Raw genomic sequence first — 18955 nt, forward strand, 5'->3', positions numbered from 1 at the left:
TAAAGTGTATATTTCAACAATGAGAAATGTCAAATGTTTGCTACGCGTTTGTAGCATATGATGTGCCACATTTGAGTTGTCTTTGATGACATTATATGCCCCATTACTCACATGAGTTAATGGTAGAATGTGGCTATAATTTCCTCTAACTCTTGTAACCTCTAACTCATTATTCACCCATTATTCTACCTCATTATGGTTATAACTAACTTATGTAACTTTTAGGCTATTATTTACTCAATTTACTACCCTCATTATCTTCCTATTCATTGTAAGGAAGAATTCCTCACTATAAATAGTGTGGTCTTACTTTGTATTTGAGAGAGGAGATAGAGTGTTAGCCAAATATGAGAAGTGTTGTATTGTGTATATAATGAGTTAGTGTAGTGAAAGAGAGAGTTGAGACAAAGAATAATATTCTAAGTCTTCAACTATATTCACTATACAAAAGAGAGTAATTATATGTTGAAGAAGGTGTTTTTGTTGTGGAGCTTTGGACTCTTCAACTAATCCGGAGTTGCTTGAGTTGTACGAGTTGTTGGGCTGTTGTATCTTGGAGGGGACAAGTCAAGAGAATTACTGTTGGATCAGTGTAGATTATGCTGCATTGAGCTTGAATCTCCTTAAAGAGAGCGAGATATTCGCGCCTCAGCCTAAATATTTGTTTATTCATTTTTTGTCATTTTATTTTCAACTGTAATATATTGTATTTGTGGTATATTACACCAACAAAATGTAAATAAGTACTTAGATTTGTATAAAGTTGAACAAATAAACATACACGTTTTGCGTGACATAATACATGTCGGTTGCCACATAGGACACATAATTGTCATATAGTATACCACGTAGAATAAATATGTCTATTTATTCAATTTTATACAAATTTAAGTGTCTACTTATGCATGCTCAAAGTAGAGGTGACTCAATGCCTTTAAAAATGAGGCATACACCTTAGACCCCCAAAATCGAAAGGCCTAATTTTTTTAGTAATAATAAAATTATTATAAATCATTTTTAACAAAAAAATATACTATATTTTTTAATTTATTTGAATTATTTTTAGTTTGTTTCAAAACATTAAAGAATGTTNTTTATATGATTTTAAAAATATTTTAAATTGTTAGCTATTGTGATTTGTAGTACTTTTTTTAACATAATTTTAAAAATAATATTTATTACTCTATTTGTTCTAATTTATGTGGTAGATGCAGAATTTAAGAATGTTTTTTTTATGGATCAATTTTTAAATTTAACTTCCACAATATGTTTAAGACCATAAGATTAAAAAAAAATTAGTTTAAGATTATAAAAATAAAAATAAAATTATTAAAGAGAAAAAAATAACTTTGAATCTCAGATATAAGAAAATAATTAAAATTTAGATCTTTAATTTATTTTTGACTTTAGACCACTAATTAATTTGAGTCGCGACTTCTCACGTCGGTTGGAGCTAGTTAAACGACATGCCTATTTATGCATTATTATGTTATATAATGTGGGCCAAAGACAATCCATAAACTACCACCGTCAAGAAAAATCCAGTCCAATCCAATTCTTTTAGTTTTGGAGTTAAATCCAATCATCATTCACATGCAAACCCTAGGCAGTTCTTTTACAAATATTGGCCATGAAAATAGTTTCCCGCGGTAAGCCAACGAAAACGAAGCCGATATCTCTCCCCCCATTCGTTCGGTGAGCTACATGAAATTCATAGAAAAATCATAAACAGATGATCGGAAACATCCACTCCCCGATGTGGACGCCGGCGGCGGAAAAAGGTTGAAGAGTAAACCTAGCGTGGGATAGAAGAAACAAATGTAAAATGTAAGGACATTTTTTTTTTAAAGATTTATATCATTTTTTTTTTGGTTTTTTTCAATTGGTTCAGTTTTAAATATGTTTATCGGATGGATGGTTTTAAACTATAGTTTCTTAATGTATCATGTTATGTTATATCAATATTTGAATTGAATATATATTAATATCGTTGCATTTATGGAATACTTCTGATTCAAATCAAATGTTAGAAAAACTTATGCTCTTTTGGTTTGGTAGATTGTTGAAAATATCATATAAAAGTAAGTGTTATACTTTCACAATATTTTTGTTTGCATGATATGATGATGCTGTACATCACCTGAATTCACTTGTATCCAGATTGCAATGCCTCAAAAGGAAGTTACTTAGAGTAGCTCAATTACAATATATATTCTGTTCGTTTACTGTTTAAGTTTGGACTAAGGAAGCTAGACTTTTATAATTAGGTATGTTATTCTGTTCAATTACTATGTAGTAAGATTTTTTAAATTCCCCCATCTGTTGTGTGTATCACATATTTGATTAGAGGATAAGATTGGATGAAGGAAGCAAAACTTCGTCCCAAACACGCGTGTCTGTAATTGAATATTGGATGACAGAATCAAAACTTTTCTCTATATAGTTTGTGTGCGTGTGTAAGAGAGAGAGCATGATCAGTGATTAATTATTTGTGAAGTTGATTGATCTTCATATATGATTTTTGATCAGTTCGAATTAGGTAAAAGCGGTTTTATATTGTGAGAACAATCATAATGTATAAGATTGGATAAAGTAAACGAAACTTCTATAGGGTACTGACTTAAGTGGTTTTACTTTCTGGTACTTCTGCATGCCTATAGAAGGTACCATGTAACAAGTTGGTTAAATTGCAATAGTGCCAACACCTTTTTCAAATGGTTCACAGCACTTGCATAATCTGTTTGTGGTGCCACTATTTCTGAACTTTTTACTCAAGAACTGATGGATACTGAAAATCCACCCCTTGCCTAATGGCTATGTCTATAGCACTAATGTATGCCTTTATTTGCTTCCACGTTTGTGCTTCCTTCAGCGATAATCTGACTTATATCCATGTGACATCAGGCACTCGAAGAAATGGTGAAGAATGATGGAAGAATTACATGTCCTAGTACAGACCTCACCTGCAACTACACCGAGCTGGTCATGAGTATCTGTTTTCATTGGACTGTCCATCACCGTAGATCGTGGGCAGTGATCAACTCCCAAGCAAGAAATTTTGCTCTGGGAGCTTCTCAGTGCCCACGGGCCACGACTTCATGTTTTGGGGACAATTGTATATATGGGAACCACCAAGTTTGCAAGCAGAAAATTCATAATGATGTGAACTTTAAAAGGAGTTTTTGATTTGTACAGCATATTAGTTGCGCGCATACATGAAAGTTGGCAGTTAAGAAGCATGCCTGTAAATTGTAATCCTAATCATTTTGTGCGAGGGATAAAAATAAATAATGATGAGATAAGAAAATAGTGCTGAGATAAAATTATTATATCTTGTTTGGTTATCATATTTGGGATAACTTATCCCACTATTTATATCATCATAGTGATGGGATAAATTAACTAACCCCAGAATAACTAATCATGGGATAACTTGTTCCCAACCAAACATGCAACTCATTCTACATATACCTTTTAGATATGAGATTTAAATCTCTTTTCCATTAAAGATGAAAAGTGACATGATCAAAAGTATTAAACTAGGAATATAACAATAACTCGAGGAATAAAAATGTTGTTTTTCCTAATTTTTTATTTGTTTAAAAATACAAATAAAAATTTCTTTTATATAAAACTGAGCTAAAAATGTCTAATGAATAAGATTATTATAATATCATGATTTTAGATGCTCGATTAAATTACGTAATAATTCAAGTATCAGAATTAAATACATCAACAAATTTAAGAGCAGTGGATGTGCTATTTTCCACCTACTCTTCTAAAAGAAAAAAATAAAATATATCTAAACTAAAACGACGCCGTAGTGCTGTACCCTTTCGATGTTCTACCTATTTGGAAACGAAGCAAATCTTCCTTCTTTCATAATCTTTTCTCCTTCTAGCGTCTTCGATCTAGCTTGATTTCTTCCATTAATGGAGATGGAAACGGTTCCCAACGGCAGTTCGCCGTCATCCACCACCACCACCAACGCTGCCGTCACTACAACTGCCGCATCCGCAGCGGCGGTGGCTGCTGCCATCTCACCAAACGCACCTTCGTCAAAACTGAACCTGCTGTCCGAATCGCTCAAATTAGAGCACCAGTTCCTTCGTGTTCCCTTCGAGCATTACAAGAAGGCGATCCGCGCTAATCATCGTATTGTTGAGAAGGAACTCTCCGCTGTTATTAATGGAGTTTCAGATGCTGCTGAATCTGACATGTCCCGTGATGATGCTGTACATCACCTTAATTCACTTGTATCCAGATTGCAAGGCCTCAAAAGGAAGGTACTTAGTGTAGCTCAATTACAATATTCTGTTTGTTTACTTTATAAGTTTTGATTAAAGGAAGCTAGACTTCTATAATTAGGTATGTTATTCTGTTCGATTACTATGTAAGATTTGTTAAGGGTGGCGAAATTTCCGCTATTTGTTGTGTATGCATCAGATTTGATTGGAGCATAGGATTGGATGAAGGAAGCAAACTTCTACCCAAACACGTGTGTCTGTAACTGTTTACCATACTTTGACTGTATAAGATTGGATATTGGATGACAAAATCAAAACTTCTCTATATATATTTTGTGTGTGTGTGTGAGAGAGAGAGAGAGAGAGCATGAAGTGATTAATCTGTTGTAAAGTTGATTACATTCCAACAGGTACCTTTGAAATTCTTCAGATTGATTTTTGACCAGTTCAAATTAGGTGAAGGTGGTTTTATATTGTGAGAAGAATCATTTACTGTATAAGATTGGATAAAGTAAACGAAACTTCTATAGGTGTGTATGTGTGTTTGATTTCTCTGTTTTTTGTTGAATATTGGATCCTAAAATGTATCCCATTTACTCATTTAGTTAGTTGGTTAGTGACTAACATGTTTGAAAAGCTAAAACAACCCAACATGAAGCTTTTTGAAAGCTTAAGTAATCCTTTTAATCAGTTAAAAATGATGTCTCATATGGTTTTGTATTGTGAGAACAATTAGTCGGAAGAGGGGAGTCGAACAGAGAACCTGCAAGCGCAAAGATGCAGAGCACGGCTAGATCATCTAGAATCTGCTGATCCAGAAAATTTATCAGACTGGCATGACACCCGTTTGAAGCGGATACTAGTGGATTACATGCTGCGGATGTCATATTATAACACTGCTGTAAAGCTTGCTGAAAGCAGCAACATCCAGGTGGGTTTTTTATTTGTTTTTTTACCTTTTATTATGTGGTGTCGTGTATTATGGTTAAAGGGTCATGTTATTACAGTTTATGAGTCACACAAGCTCCCCTTATTTGAGAACATTCTCGGATCTAGCATATAACTATAGTTAAGTGGTTTTGCTTTCTGGTTCTTCTGCCTATAGAAGCTACCACGTAGCAAGTTTGGTTAAATTGCAATGGTGCCAACTCCTTTCTCAAATGGTTCACGGCACTTGCATAACATGTTCGTGGTGCCAAACTATCATCTGCTTGCCTGTAGGGTGTACAAGGATTTTAAGTGAGCATGATTGACATGCACTATAATGTCTGTTCTCGGTATATTCATCCTTGGGGCCTATAATTCTCTACTCCTGCTTTGTCTTTACCAAAATGAATCCACTAGTCCTGCTTTGTTGTGTATACTGTGTCAATTTGCTACCTCTCAACACCTTCTTGTTTTCTTATCCTTAGTAATGATCATCTCCTCATTATTATAAAAATGTGTGTTCTATACTAGAGACCACTATTTCCAAACTTTTTTCTCAAGAGTTGGTAATTCGTGCTTCCATAATATTTTTAGGAGTATTTTGGGGTTTTGTCGTATGTAGTCAACAAATATTCCATTTTGGAATATCATTGAATTTTTTATGAGAAGTCAACTATCATTTTGATAGCAATTTCTCCTATCTTTGTCATACACCCTTGTATGTGGATTACTCCCATCACATCAACAAACTGTTAACTTCATGTCTTCATCAGTGAAGCAATATTTCTATCATTGAGAACTCCACTGTGACCTCATTGTGACATTTAATATGGACATTTTAAACCTAATCCATACAGTATCTAAAGGCTCAAGCTGTGTAGTTAAATTTTAATACAGCTTTTAGGTGATGCCATGCCTGAACTGGTTTTCTCACTTGGCCTAATCTAAATTTTGAATGTGTTGACTTGAATAATGCAGTAACTATGTGATCTACCCAGCATTGATGCTTCTTTCTGTAGAGTTGATTGAGCTTGTGAATTCATTTAGCTGCAAAATCATTGACCCATTGTGATTAAGTTTGATCTTTTCAATTCTAGGATCTTGTTGACATTGATGTCTTTCATGAAGCCAAAAAGGTCATTGATGCTCTCCAAAACAAGGAGGTAACTCCTGCTTTAGCATGGTGTGCTGATAACAAATCCAGGTTAAAGAAATCAAAGGTACGATTATCTTTGTTTCTTTGAGCTTTTGTCCTCAATATTCTAATTACTGATTTGACTATCCTATGATTGTATTGTAATCAGTGACATGATTGATAATTCATTCTAGTCCTATACATATTTTTTGTAAAGAACCAGAGTATCCATCAGTATAACATTATTTTAATATTACATATTTTCTTCATATGGCTAACCACTAATTTTGGTTTCAAGAAGATGTTATCCAATCGTGTAGCTCAAATGTGGAAAAGCATGAAAAGTTTCATATCAGCCTCTTATCATGTTTACTGGGTTGAGTGAATCTCCTTCTGACTAATATGATGGACATAAGAGTCAATTAGTGAATGTCAGAGAAAGATAGCATTTCAATGACTGCAGACGTTTTGGGCTACCAATGTGCAGAAAATAGATAAAAGTTAGTGAAAGGGCGAAATCCTATGTGAAGCCTGATGGTTTTTGAGAAAGGCATTTCCACTGTGTTTGATGGTTTGTTAGCGTTTGTAAAGCCTCAGATATCCCTTTTTGAAACCAATAGAGTGAACTGAAGTTGCTTGGTCTACTTGTTTCATTTCATGGTTTCTGATGAAGGACAACTCAAGCCCCCTTCAGCAAAAAAAAGATATCTTGAGCATAATATGCTTAAAGTAATGGTGAGTTTTGAACTCTTGTACTTTGCTTTTCATGGGTTAAAGAAACTTCTCTGGACAAATTAGTTTAGTTTATGTCGACGCAAGGTTATAAGATGGAGGCACGTCAATTGAGATTTTAGATTTAGTTGATTGTCAAATTTTTCAGCTTTCTCATCTGCAATGGATTGCAGAAATTAATTATACCATCCTTGCTTTGCTGTAAAGATTGGGATGTCCATTCTGGACCGCATCTTTGCGAGATAATGGAAACCTTAATTTGACCGCCACCTCTTGAGTTTCTCATGGGCCATGGATTCCAGAATAAATGTCAGCTGTGTCATGCATGCTTTTGCTGTGTGGATTAGGTTATCCTTTCAAATCCTTCCTCTGCTGAGATCATGGAAACTTTAATCTGGGTATTATTTGGGAATAGTTAGGGAAGACTGTGAAAGCTGCCAGTGGGCAAATAATTTCATTAAGTTGAGTTGCAGAAATTTATGTCAGAAAAGATGTGTAGATGAAGAGTGTTCTCTTGTGGAAGGCTATGAGTTGCTTCTTAGATTGAGTGGTCACTTAGACCAGAAAGTTTTGTTCTTTATTAGTATGGTAGATTTCTGAATCATGAAGCTAGATAATCACTGTACTGCTTTTGTGAAGATGGAAAACATGATGAATTGATTATTGTAGTAATGGATGCATATGACCCAATTGGTTGATGTGGAACTACATAATCATCAGCATACATTCTCTCTGAATTCCCTGAAAAAGGGAGGAATGTCAAATGTGTGTTCTATTTACCAACGGAATAAGAATACATTCTCTTAAAGGATTTCTTGAAGAAAGTAACAATAAGGGAGGAAGATTTATTGACAACTGGAATCACAAATTACGTGTTGATATATCTGTATTTTCTCATTGCCATCTTGATTAACACAAAAAAGGGCAGCCCGGTGCACAAAGCTCCTCCTATGCATGGGTTTGTGGAAGGGCCGTCTTGATCAATATACTGATTAATATTCTTCAGCATGAACTTGCGACAAATGTAAACCCGGTTGATATGTTCAGTGTGCATGTTTACCGAACCAGAAAGAAAAAGGTTCAGTGTGCTTTTCTTCATAAATTCACTAGTGGAATTCATTATTACAACCTTTTTCCACATGTTGATTGAGAAAGATCGAAGTGACCAAGAGAATAATACTTCTGCACCTTTCTGTGAAGTAAGTGTCATCAATATCTCTTCAACTTTGACCAGACAATGCAAAAGGTCATACGCAGCCAGCTAATGATGCCTGATTGATTTTAATCTTCAAGTACCTGATTTTTTACCCAAGGAATTTTTAGCTCAAGAAAATGTGCAATGTGTTGTACATTGAGCATCTAAATGGATCTTAAATTCTGTTACTTAAAAGAATGATATCCATTTTGTTGTGCAATTTGAAACTTAAAGCAACATCAATCTGTACTGCCAACCCCTTGGCATGAACAACAATCATGACACAGAGAGAGAGTGAGAGGGGAGAGAGAGGGAAATTGATAAAAGGGGTTTAATGCAATCCTGGGGCGGGCCACTATCTGTTGGGTGATACTAGAAGCAGATGGATCTTCTTGACCTGGTATATCTTGTGGAGAATAGATATTTAAGAGTTGTCTAACAGCAGTCTATCCATGGCGCCACTGGTTTTAGTTTCCTTTTTGATCATTGCATGAGATGTGAAGCATACTCATGAGGAGAATTAACTATTCATATTCTTGGATATTTTGAAGTCAGTCAGAGGTAATCTTGTCCAATATAATACATCAAATGTGAAACATGGCACGTGAAGCATACATTAGCATGCACACCAGCAGAATTGAGCTATCATATTCTTGGATATTGTGAAGTCAGTTAGAGTGGGGTAATCTTTGACCAATATACAGGGTATGATGGCTTTGGGATTTAATTCTAACTTGGTAAGACATACATGAGGACTCTGCATCTGCCCTCTTAACTGTAGCATAGTCCACCAGATTGCTATGAGATCCACAAGGGAAAGGATATGGGTTTGGGGTTCACTTTTTTTATCGGTAAAGTAGGTATTATTGATGTGAAAATAGCATAAAAAGGGGTTTGGGGGTATATCACTATCATTATGCATTACTTCGTTTACACAGTTTTGGAATAATGTTTGAGGGATGGACTGCTTGCGTGATGTAAAACTTTTGGTTTGTCATTTTGTTAATGTCTCGCGTTTAAAGCAGCGGTCCAATGGGTAGAGCACTTGATCTTCTCTTATCAATTGAATAGTTTTATACATGATACAATTTCATGAGCTACTTCATGCTTCAGGAGATCAAAGCTTAAAAAAGAGTATCTGCCATTGGATGATGTTCATCAAATGCATTAATTGCTGTTACAATGCTATAACTTTTGATTTCAAATGTTGACGATTGTAGTAGTCATAACAGAGTTGTGAAGGTATAACGACAGTAGTAATACCAATAACTGTTGCATTTTAAACTAGTAGTACAAAGCATAATTGCAGCTGGTAACAACTATAGTGGACTGTCTTTGTCTTGATTGAAATTGTTAACCATAGGAAATCCGCATTCTTTTTGTCATTCCAATGATTTGATCAGGATGTACATGGATTTTCTGGAGTTGTTAAGTAGAGAAGAAAAGCAGATTGTCTGGTCAGGTCTTGTTTCGTTTCTTGTATCCCTGTGTACCTTCTTGGTCCTGTTTCAATAATACTTAACCTTATTAAAAAAGAACCAAAAAAGAGAGAGGATGTACTGGTTTAAATACTTTAGATTCATTTATTGAGATGTAACTGGATGATTGCTTGGAATTGTGTTTACATTTGTCCTGGATATAAAGTTGTATGAGCTGTGGGCTTGTAATGCGGAAATCCATCCTCTTTTTGTTGGATGAAGTTGCTTTAGAGAGCCATGAACTTAGGTGGTCTCTTAAGTCTGTTCTCGGCATACTTTAAAAGATGTATCTACAAAGTTTGCTCTTCCTTTTATACCAGGCTTCATTCAAGTCTTACATGTCAGAGGGATAAATGATCATGAAACTTATCAAATAATAAGGATAAATGGTCATGAAATTAATCTTGCTTGTCGACTAGGTCCTGTGAGTCTCTAAGTTAGGCTCTGTTCGTGGATAGATATTGGATGGCTACTGCAGAATGTTGTCACAACTTACATATCATTGATCTAAAACCGAGTAAAGTATCTGTGTATATAACTAACCCCCCCTGTGCCAATTTATGCGACATGTTTTGCTATATCAATGATCAGTTTGACCCTTTTTTGAAACTACATACTCTTGATTAATTATTTTTGATGAAAATGTAGATATTAAAAAGATATACAAAAAGATAAAATAAGTTGCAATTTTTCTTATTTCAAAATGGTGAAAAGGCAGAACATATCAAGCATTTGAAGACGGAGAGGATTTTTTTTCAACTCCAATTTGGGAGTTGTATCTTTGGGTAACAGTGTTCTCTAAGGATTTTGCTAGTAGTGCTGCATTTTGGATCATTGTGCTGCAAATACAAGGTGCTGATTGCTTTTCTTGTTAACAGAGCAAATTTGAATTCCAGTTGAGACTGCAAGAGTTCATAGAGTTGGTAAGAGCTGAAAACATGATGCGGGCCATTACATATGCTCGGAAATATCTTGCACCTTGGGGTTCTACCCACATGAAAGAGTTGCAGCGGGTCTTGGCGACACTTGCTTTCAAGAGTAATACTGAATGTACAACTTACAAGGTTAAGGTCTTTCGTGCTAGTTTTCTGTATGTTTGCACTTTATTGTCGGAATGTTATGAGTTTAGAATTCTTATTTAGTTTCTTCAATTTGGTTCGACTCTTTCACCATCAACGCTTTCAAGAATTATTACATATAGTCCATATTTCTAGTAACTCATTATTTGATACAGTATAAGTTTGTTGCATATGAACAAATTAGAGCAATGAGTTACTAGAAAAATGGACTATTCTACTATAAGTAATAATGTATGCATGTTTTATGCATTGCTTCTGCAACTCTCAGATATCATGTATGGAAATTCTTATGTCTGTTTGCTTTCACTTTCCCTCATTGGTCTGTTTCTTCATGATCTTGTGAGAACTGAGATGGTTGTCTGCTTTATATGAAGAATCACACTTGAGTAGAATACGAACAGTTCAAGATAATTATGCACCAACAGGAGGTTACTTGACAGTTTTCAGTTTCTGTTACAGGTTTTATTTGAATCAAAGCAGTGGGATTACCTGATTGATCAATTCAAACAAGAGTTCTGCAAGTTATATGGCATGACTCTTGAGCCTTTGCTGAATATATATCTGCAAGCAGGGCTGTCTGCACTGAAAACTCCGTATCCTTTAACACATGATTTTTTGCCAGGGAAATATTGTGTACAGATGATCACCATACAAATTTGTAGTTTACTGTTAAGAATCAAGTTAATATAAATGATCAATTACATACGTGACGGTATAATCAGGGTGGTCTGCTGTATATGCTTTTACATGTAGGAACTAGGAAGTGACAGCTGATAATGATTTTCAGATTTACTAACTGCTGATATTTTCGAACTCCCTCTGCCATTGATGGCCAAAGCTCCTAATATTCATTGGGAAAAGGGAAAGAGGAACCAAAGGAAAATTTTAAATTTATCTGCTCCATGACTTCTCCTTGACCGAATCTATAGATTCTGTTATGAAGATGATTGTACAAAGGAGGATCCATTGTCACAGGAGAGCTTCCGTAAATTAGCATCGCCGCTACCATATTCAAAGCAGCATCACTCGAAGCTTGTTTGCTACATAACCAAAGAACTGATGGATACTGAAAATCCACCCCTTGTATTGCCTAATGGCTATGTCTATAGCACCAAGGTATGCCTTTATTTGCTTTCACATTTGTGCTTCCTTCAGCGATAATCTGACTTGTATCTATGTGACGGCAGGCACTCGAAGAAATGGCAAAGAAGAATGACGGCAGAATCACATGTCCTAGGACAGGCCTCACCTGCAACTACACAGAGCTTGTTAAGGCTTACATTTCATGAGTTTCTGTTTTCATTGTACTTCCATCATTGTAGATCGTGGGCAGTGATCAACTCCCCCATGACTTAATGTTTAGGGGACAATTGTATATATGGGAACCACCAAGTCTGCAAGCAGAAAATTCATAATGATGTGAACTTTAAAAGGAGTTTTTGATTTGTACAGCATATTAGTTGCATACATGAAAGTTGGCAGTTAAGAAGCATACCTATAAATTGTAATCCTAAAGTATGCTTTTCACACACCCCTGTCCGCACAACTCAGTTGCATTTAGTAGGAGATCTGATTTTTTATTTGCATATTACCTGTTGGCTAGTGCTCAGTTGTAGTTGGTGGCACACACAGGCACTCAAGGGTGTGGTTTAACGGTCAATGAAGTTGGTAAAAACTATGCAATGTCAGAGTTCAAGCTCTGGCAGAGACAAAAACACAAAGGTGTTCTTTTTTCATTTGCCTAAGCTTGGATAATTAGAGTTGTTAAAGTATATGTGTTGGTTGGAGGTAACAATAATTGGTGAAATGTTGTCGTTGCAACTTAGTTCAAGGACCCGTTTGCCATAGATTTCCCAAGTATGATTTGGGGAAAAATTGGCAAATAGTATTTGTCTATATAATTTGTCATTATTTGGCAAATAACCCAAATTTCCAAATATTAGAAAAAAATTAGTATTTGGGTCAAATTTCATTATTTGGGAGGTATTAAAATATTTAAATTTTACACCAAACTTTTTTCTTTTACAAAACACCCTCTATAGTTAGGTGTTTGCGTTGTATTACATAATTTTTTACATGAACTCCAAAGCAGTGATGAAATATTAAGTAAATATGAAAGTGATGATATGGTTGTTGATGAAAAATGATGAACAATCGGCTTAGGGTAATAAAGTCACGTACTTCGTCTACTTAACTATTTATAGAGTGATGCTTGTTGCACTCACTCCAAATTACCCCATTGCTCCAACGCCATAGACACTAGTTATTTGCTGCAACGAAGATTCAATTGACTTGTTGCGAAAGTCATGAATCTTGTTACGTCGACATTTCTATCTTGCTATGTAATATGAACCTATGGTTAATTTTGATGGTTATTAAAATTTATGAGTATAAATCATATTTATTAAAAAAGTGAAATATATTTCCCAAATATTATGGCCAAACACAAGGGGTAATTTCACCCAAATAATATTTGCCAAAAATATTTGAAAATCTATGGCCGAATGATAGCTAAATATCAATATTATTGGAGAAATTAAAAAAGGTAACGTAACTGTGACTTGAGACCTAATCAAGTCCAATCATAGATAAAACGATCATCTCTACATACTCGTCTTTTAAACACCATTCACACTTCAATTCTTGAGTGTTTAGAAGTGCTTTTAGAGGGTGTGTTTGGTACGAAGAGAAGCGTTTTCCACGAAAAATATTTTGAACGAAAGTTCTATAACTCATAAACACTGCATTAAAACGTCTGATCCAGATGCAATGGTATATCATTAGATGGTTTGATTTTTGGGAGGTATAATATCAAGAAGCATATGTATAGCATAAAATTCAAAATTCCCCATGGAATCAAAACTAAACAGAACTATAAATAAATCAAATCACCACAAGGTGGTCATCATAGCAACATTAGTACAATTATTGTACTACAACACATCTATTCAGAAAATGGAGTATGATGCAAAGTACAAACATTTGTCTCCGACTAGAGGCGGATTCAGAGTTTTAAAGTTTATGAGTTCGGAATATGTTATTATACATATTGAACCCGTAACTTCAACCGCCTGCCAATTCTAGGTCTATTTAACTAGAAGTTCATGCAAATTCTGAATGAAACTATCAATATAGTTGCTCATGAAACCAGGACTTGAAAGAACTTCCTTCCATTTTCTATGATTCTCTTTCACTAAACAACCAACTTGGCTATCTTTATCCATGACACATTTCACAGCCTTGCACAAACTCTCCTTTGAAAACCAACCATTTTCATCCTTCTTCACTTCAACACCAACCTTAAGATCTTGTTCCATCAGCCTAGCACTTAAAGTTTGATCATTAGCACTTGGCAAAAGTACTAATTGACAATCACACAATGCTAAAGATTCCCACATTGATCCATAACCACAGTGTGACACAAAACAACCAACTGATTTGTGAGTTAAAATCTTCAATTGCACCCAACAATCAAGAATCAATCCTTTTTCTTGAACCCTTTCTTTGAATCCCTCAGGCAAGGCTTCTTCTACTGACTTTGTTCCTTCAGGTGGCTTAACAACTAACAGAAATGGCAGACCTGTTAGTTCAAGGCCTAAGACAAGTTCTTGAAACTGTTTCTTTTCAAGAATCAATTGGCTTCCAAATGCACAGAACACTACTGATCCTGGTTCGAATTTCTCGAGCCAATTTGATAATCCATGTTCTTCTAAAGGCCCCTTTTCAGGATCAGGAAGAACAGGTCCAGTGTAAAGGACTGGTTTTTTAAATTGTGTGGCTATGTAGTCACCAAATGTTCCTTCAATTTCTCGACATGATTTCAAAGCTATTGCATCGCATAGTGTCATTCCCTTCGACAACCGTTCGTATATTGTCACTCCCTTGCCATATTCTTGAAACAGAAACTCAAGCAACTTAGCTTCGTGTTCGTGCAGCACCACAGTATTAGAAGGGTAACCTGGAGATCCACCAATTGAGCACATTTTTAGAGAGCATAACAAAGTTGCAAATATACTAGCAAATCATGGCACTATATGATGCATAATATAGGTACTAAAGTTACAAGCTTAACAGTTCCCCTTTGTTTTTTCAAACAAGCTGGAACTGCAGTGTTATCAAAGGCGCGCTTTAAGCGCGCTTAAGCCCTAAAGCGAGGCTCAAAACGTGTTGAGCGCTTCGCCTCGCTTTATGTGCGCTTCAGTGCCGTCATCAAAGTTCTAAGACAAACTTTTCCTTGTCAATGAGCCTCTTATGAAGAAGTGACACTAAACAATTAATATTTCACTTTATCATTAAAAAAATTCAATTTCTTTGGTCATATATTTGTCATTCATGTTTATAGTTATTAGTTTTGGACTAAACATACACATTTTATTTTTTTCTCCCTTTGCGCTTTTTTTCATTAAAGCCCATGCTTTATTTGCACTTTGCGCTTAAAGCCCCCACGGACCTTAGAGCTTTTTTGCGCTTTTCGCTTTTAATAACACTGGCTGGAAGCAGTTGGCTGGTCAGGTTTTTATATAAAAGGTTCAAAAAATAGCTGAATTTCAAACTTGTGACCTAAAACAACTTTTGAAACCCCATTAACTCGTTATCAGACACAAAATTTTCTTATGTCAAGGGATTCATGTGGTTTAATGTTGGTTATTAAGCATTTTAATATTATTTTATATTAAAGTAGCTCTTTTAGTTGTGACTTAATGCTGCCTAATTACCATTTTTTATTGGTCATGTTAATGCCAATTATTTTGGCTTTATTGGCAGATGACATAAGTCATATAATGTTCTAGTGAACGTTGTGGTCAACAGTCTTTGGCAGTTCTTCATTTGCACGTTGGTGCATTTGTTGCCCACACCATTACTTCTCCAAATTATCCCTCCATTATTCTTTGCAATCTATATAACCTCTAGGCCATTTATCTTCGCTATTTACTATCCCCATTATCTTCCTATTGATTGCTAGGAAGGCATCCCCAACTATCAATAGTGGTGGTCTTCATTTGGTTTAGATACAAGAAAAATATCGAGTGTATAAAGTTTGTCAAAAAGAGAGTTCTTATTAGTTGAAGGGAGGTGTTCTTTTTGTGGAGCTTTGGACTCAACTCTTATCCAGAGTTGTTGAGTTATATTTTGTGATTAGGCTGTTGTATCCTGGGGGACAAATCAAGAAGAACTACTACTGGACCAGTGAAAACATTGTTGCAGTGGACTTGAATCTCCTTAAAGAGAGCGAGATATCCGCGCCTCAGCCTGAAGAGATTTTATTTTTTCATTTTATTTTCAATTGTAATCTTGTAATTCTATTATTTTATAATTTTTCACTAACATTTAACAACTACAAGAAATGGTAGATCAGTTAGTTCAAGGCCTAAGACAAGTTCTTAAAACTGCCTCTTTTCAAGTTTCAATTACCTCCCAAATGTACAGAACACTACTGATCCTAGCTCGAATTTCTCGAGCCAACTCGATAATCTATGTTCTTCTAAAGGCCCTTTTCAGGCTCAGGAAGAACAGGTCCTGTGTAAAGGACTGACTTTTCAAATTGTGTTTCTATGTAGTCACCAAAGATTAATTCACTTTGTATCTGTTGTTGTATCAATGATACAAAGCGAATTTTCAGAAACTGTAGTATTACTGATACAGAGCGAATCTCACAAACCCGAGCTGCATTGGTAATTATCCAAATTATCACTATGTTTGTTAATTACGCCTCAAACTATAGCTATTTTTGAAAATTCTCCGGAAAAAAAGAGGGAGGAGGGCAGAAGGATAACCTGGTGGTGGCCTAACTTTTTCAGCTGCAGTTGATGCCATAAAAACACTCTTTTCCGGTGATCGAACCAATGAATAAGCTGATGTAGCAGGGCAAACGATTTTATAACATAAAGTCTTGATACCCCCAATTTCTGTTGCTATTTCAGGAACCCAATGAGCAAAATCAAAGAAAACGAAATGGGGTTTTAGATTTCGAAGAAAAGATTTGATTTCATCAGACAATTCATCCATAGCTGTTGCTAGTAGAGTTTCCAAAGATCTAGGCACATCAGCTGTAGTTTCAGCTCCATATGGAAGGCCATGGATATGAGGGATTTTGAGTGTGTGGAAAGTGATGAGATTAGGGTAAAGATTGAAATTTTGAAGTTTGATTTCAGCATTTTTGGGTAACAAGAATGAGATTCTGTGACCCCTTTTAGCAAGTTCATTGGAGAGGCTGAGAAATGGGATTAAATGGCCAAAAGCAAGCCATGGGAACATGACTATTTGGAGCTTTGAGTATATGGAATCTGCCATTTTTTTTTGGCCTTGGGGCATCTCCAACCCTACCCTCTATTTAATCTCCACCAAATATAAATTTTTCTAATTTTTTTTTTAAGACAACCAACTCCAACCCAATTCTTTATTTTACTCTCTAAAAAAAATCTTCTTCTCTCTCCTTCATATTATATTATTATTTATCTTTTAAATCCTTTCTTTCTTTTTTTTCCAAATAATCACCCTTTATAATTTACATGTAATATAAAATTTTATTTTATTTCAACTGAAAAAAGAAATCAGCAAGCACAACTGCAATCACAACTTCTCTGGATCACACACTAATTTTTTTTTGGAATATCGTTAAGTTTGGAAAGGACCTACCGGATCATTAAATTATTATTGTGATTTTAAAAATAATTGTGTTGTATTGTTATCTTGTATTTAAATTAGTATGTTATGTGTTGTATTTTTTATTTAAATTTTCATTTTATCATTAAATTTTGTGCATTCTTCATAGTAAAAATTAATAATAATATCAAATTATATTCACTTAAAGTGACGAAATTTTTTTTAAAAAAAATTGAAATATTATTTATTCGGGATGAAAGTAATATATACTAAATAATATATTTTTTAAAATGTTATATTACATTTTCAAAAAAATTATGAATATTAGAGATTTAATTAATATCCTAATACGGAAATAATATGTTAATTACAAAATAATAGAAGTAATAATACAATATTCAAAAAGTGAAATAGAGAGTATGAATAGTAATACTCCAAATTTGGATAACTACTATTCAACTCTCTATAATTGGAGAGTAGAGGGTAAAATAGAGAGCGTTTGGAGAGGAAGATTTTTTATTTTTTTTTGATGACAAGGGAAACCCGCAGCCGCTACCCTTTGGGTGCGCACAGGGTAAAACCCCCGCTCCTATGCAATAGCTCGCAAACCACATAGGAGAGGTAACCCGCACTAGGCAAGCCTGGTGCGACGAGCTCGACCCAAAAGGCAAACCCCTTGCTTTCGCTGGCAAGGGGTTTCGAACTTGAGACCTCCAACATGGAAGTCCCAAGCTCAAACCACTGGGCCACCCCGAAGGGTAAGAGGGAGATATTTTACTCTCTAAATATAGAGAATAGAGACTAAAATAGAGTAAGGTTGGAGATGGTCTTAGATGAGACAATATTTTTGAAAAGCCCACGCAATATGTTAGGTGAATGAAGACTATTATGCGTGTTTAATACTAAAATGACCGACTCGAATTATCTTGCTGAGTAATGAAAGATTCTTAAATACATTGTTTATATGAACAAACAAACAAACTTTACATAATTAGCTTAATGTAAAAAGAGATTACCTATTTAATGTCAATAGATTTATGACATCCATGCATTGAGTTGTCAAATAAGTCATGTTCAAAAAATCCAAGCTTATACGAATTGACTCACATGTAGAGATGAGACCAGAATTTAAAGTTTACGAATTTTGAATTTTGCAATTAAAACCCATATACTCATTTTAATTATTGGATTTGTAATTAATGTTTATACATATTTAATATATTTTCTAATACAAATATAAAAAATAAGCAAAAATTTGAGTTTGTCTGGTTCCTTTCTGGTAATGTAGCTCCGCTCTCCCCACACGATGCCCCAATAAAGTCCAAATTAAAGACTTAAGCCAATGACATGAACCGTCAAAGTTGATGAATAAATCAAAATATGGAGAAACTCTCTATGGTGGTTATAATTATTGTCTCCACATAAATGCAATTAATCAAAAGCTATAGATGTATAAAATATAGTATAAATTATAGGAACCACATATTATAAGTACTAAATAACATCCTATCGCTTCTAGTTTTCTATTTACCAAAAATCCCTTAAAAATGATGTTTGCG

At 34.8% G+C, this 18955-nt stretch overlaps 2 protein-coding genes across 2 annotated transcripts; one reads left to right on the forward strand and one right to left on the reverse strand.

Annotated features, from left to right (window-relative positions):
• Positions 1–3875: 3875 nt before the first annotated feature.
• Positions 3876–12259, forward strand: LOC125855337 (protein MAEA homolog). The gene is made up of 7 exons (XM_049535060.1): positions 3876–4286; positions 4984–5178; positions 6272–6394; positions 10593–10778; positions 11253–11386; positions 11723–11909; positions 11981–12259. Exons 1-7 carry the CDS (start codon positions 3933–3935, stop codon positions 12080–12082), a joined length of 1281 nt encoding a protein of 426 aa, XP_049391017.1. The 5' UTR covers positions 3876–3932; the 3' UTR covers positions 12083–12259.
• Positions 12260–13646: 1387 nt separating this feature from the next.
• On the reverse strand, positions 13647–17122 carry LOC125854508 (UDP-glycosyltransferase 79B8-like). Its single transcript, XM_049534086.1, has 2 exons — positions 16568–17122; positions 13647–14751 (listed from the first exon to the last, which is right to left on the reverse strand). The coding sequence occupies exons 1-2, from the start codon at positions 17103–17105 to the stop codon at positions 13880–13882; spliced, it is 1410 nt and encodes a 469-aa protein (XP_049390043.1). The 5' UTR covers positions 17106–17122; the 3' UTR covers positions 13647–13879.
• Positions 17123–18955: the final 1833 nt, after the last annotated feature.

This window comes from Solanum stenotomum, chromosome 2 (genome assembly GCF_019186545.1).
Source record: "Solanum stenotomum isolate F172 chromosome 2, ASM1918654v1, whole genome shotgun sequence".
Taxonomy (NCBI): domain Eukaryota; kingdom Viridiplantae; phylum Streptophyta; class Magnoliopsida; order Solanales; family Solanaceae; genus Solanum; species Solanum stenotomum.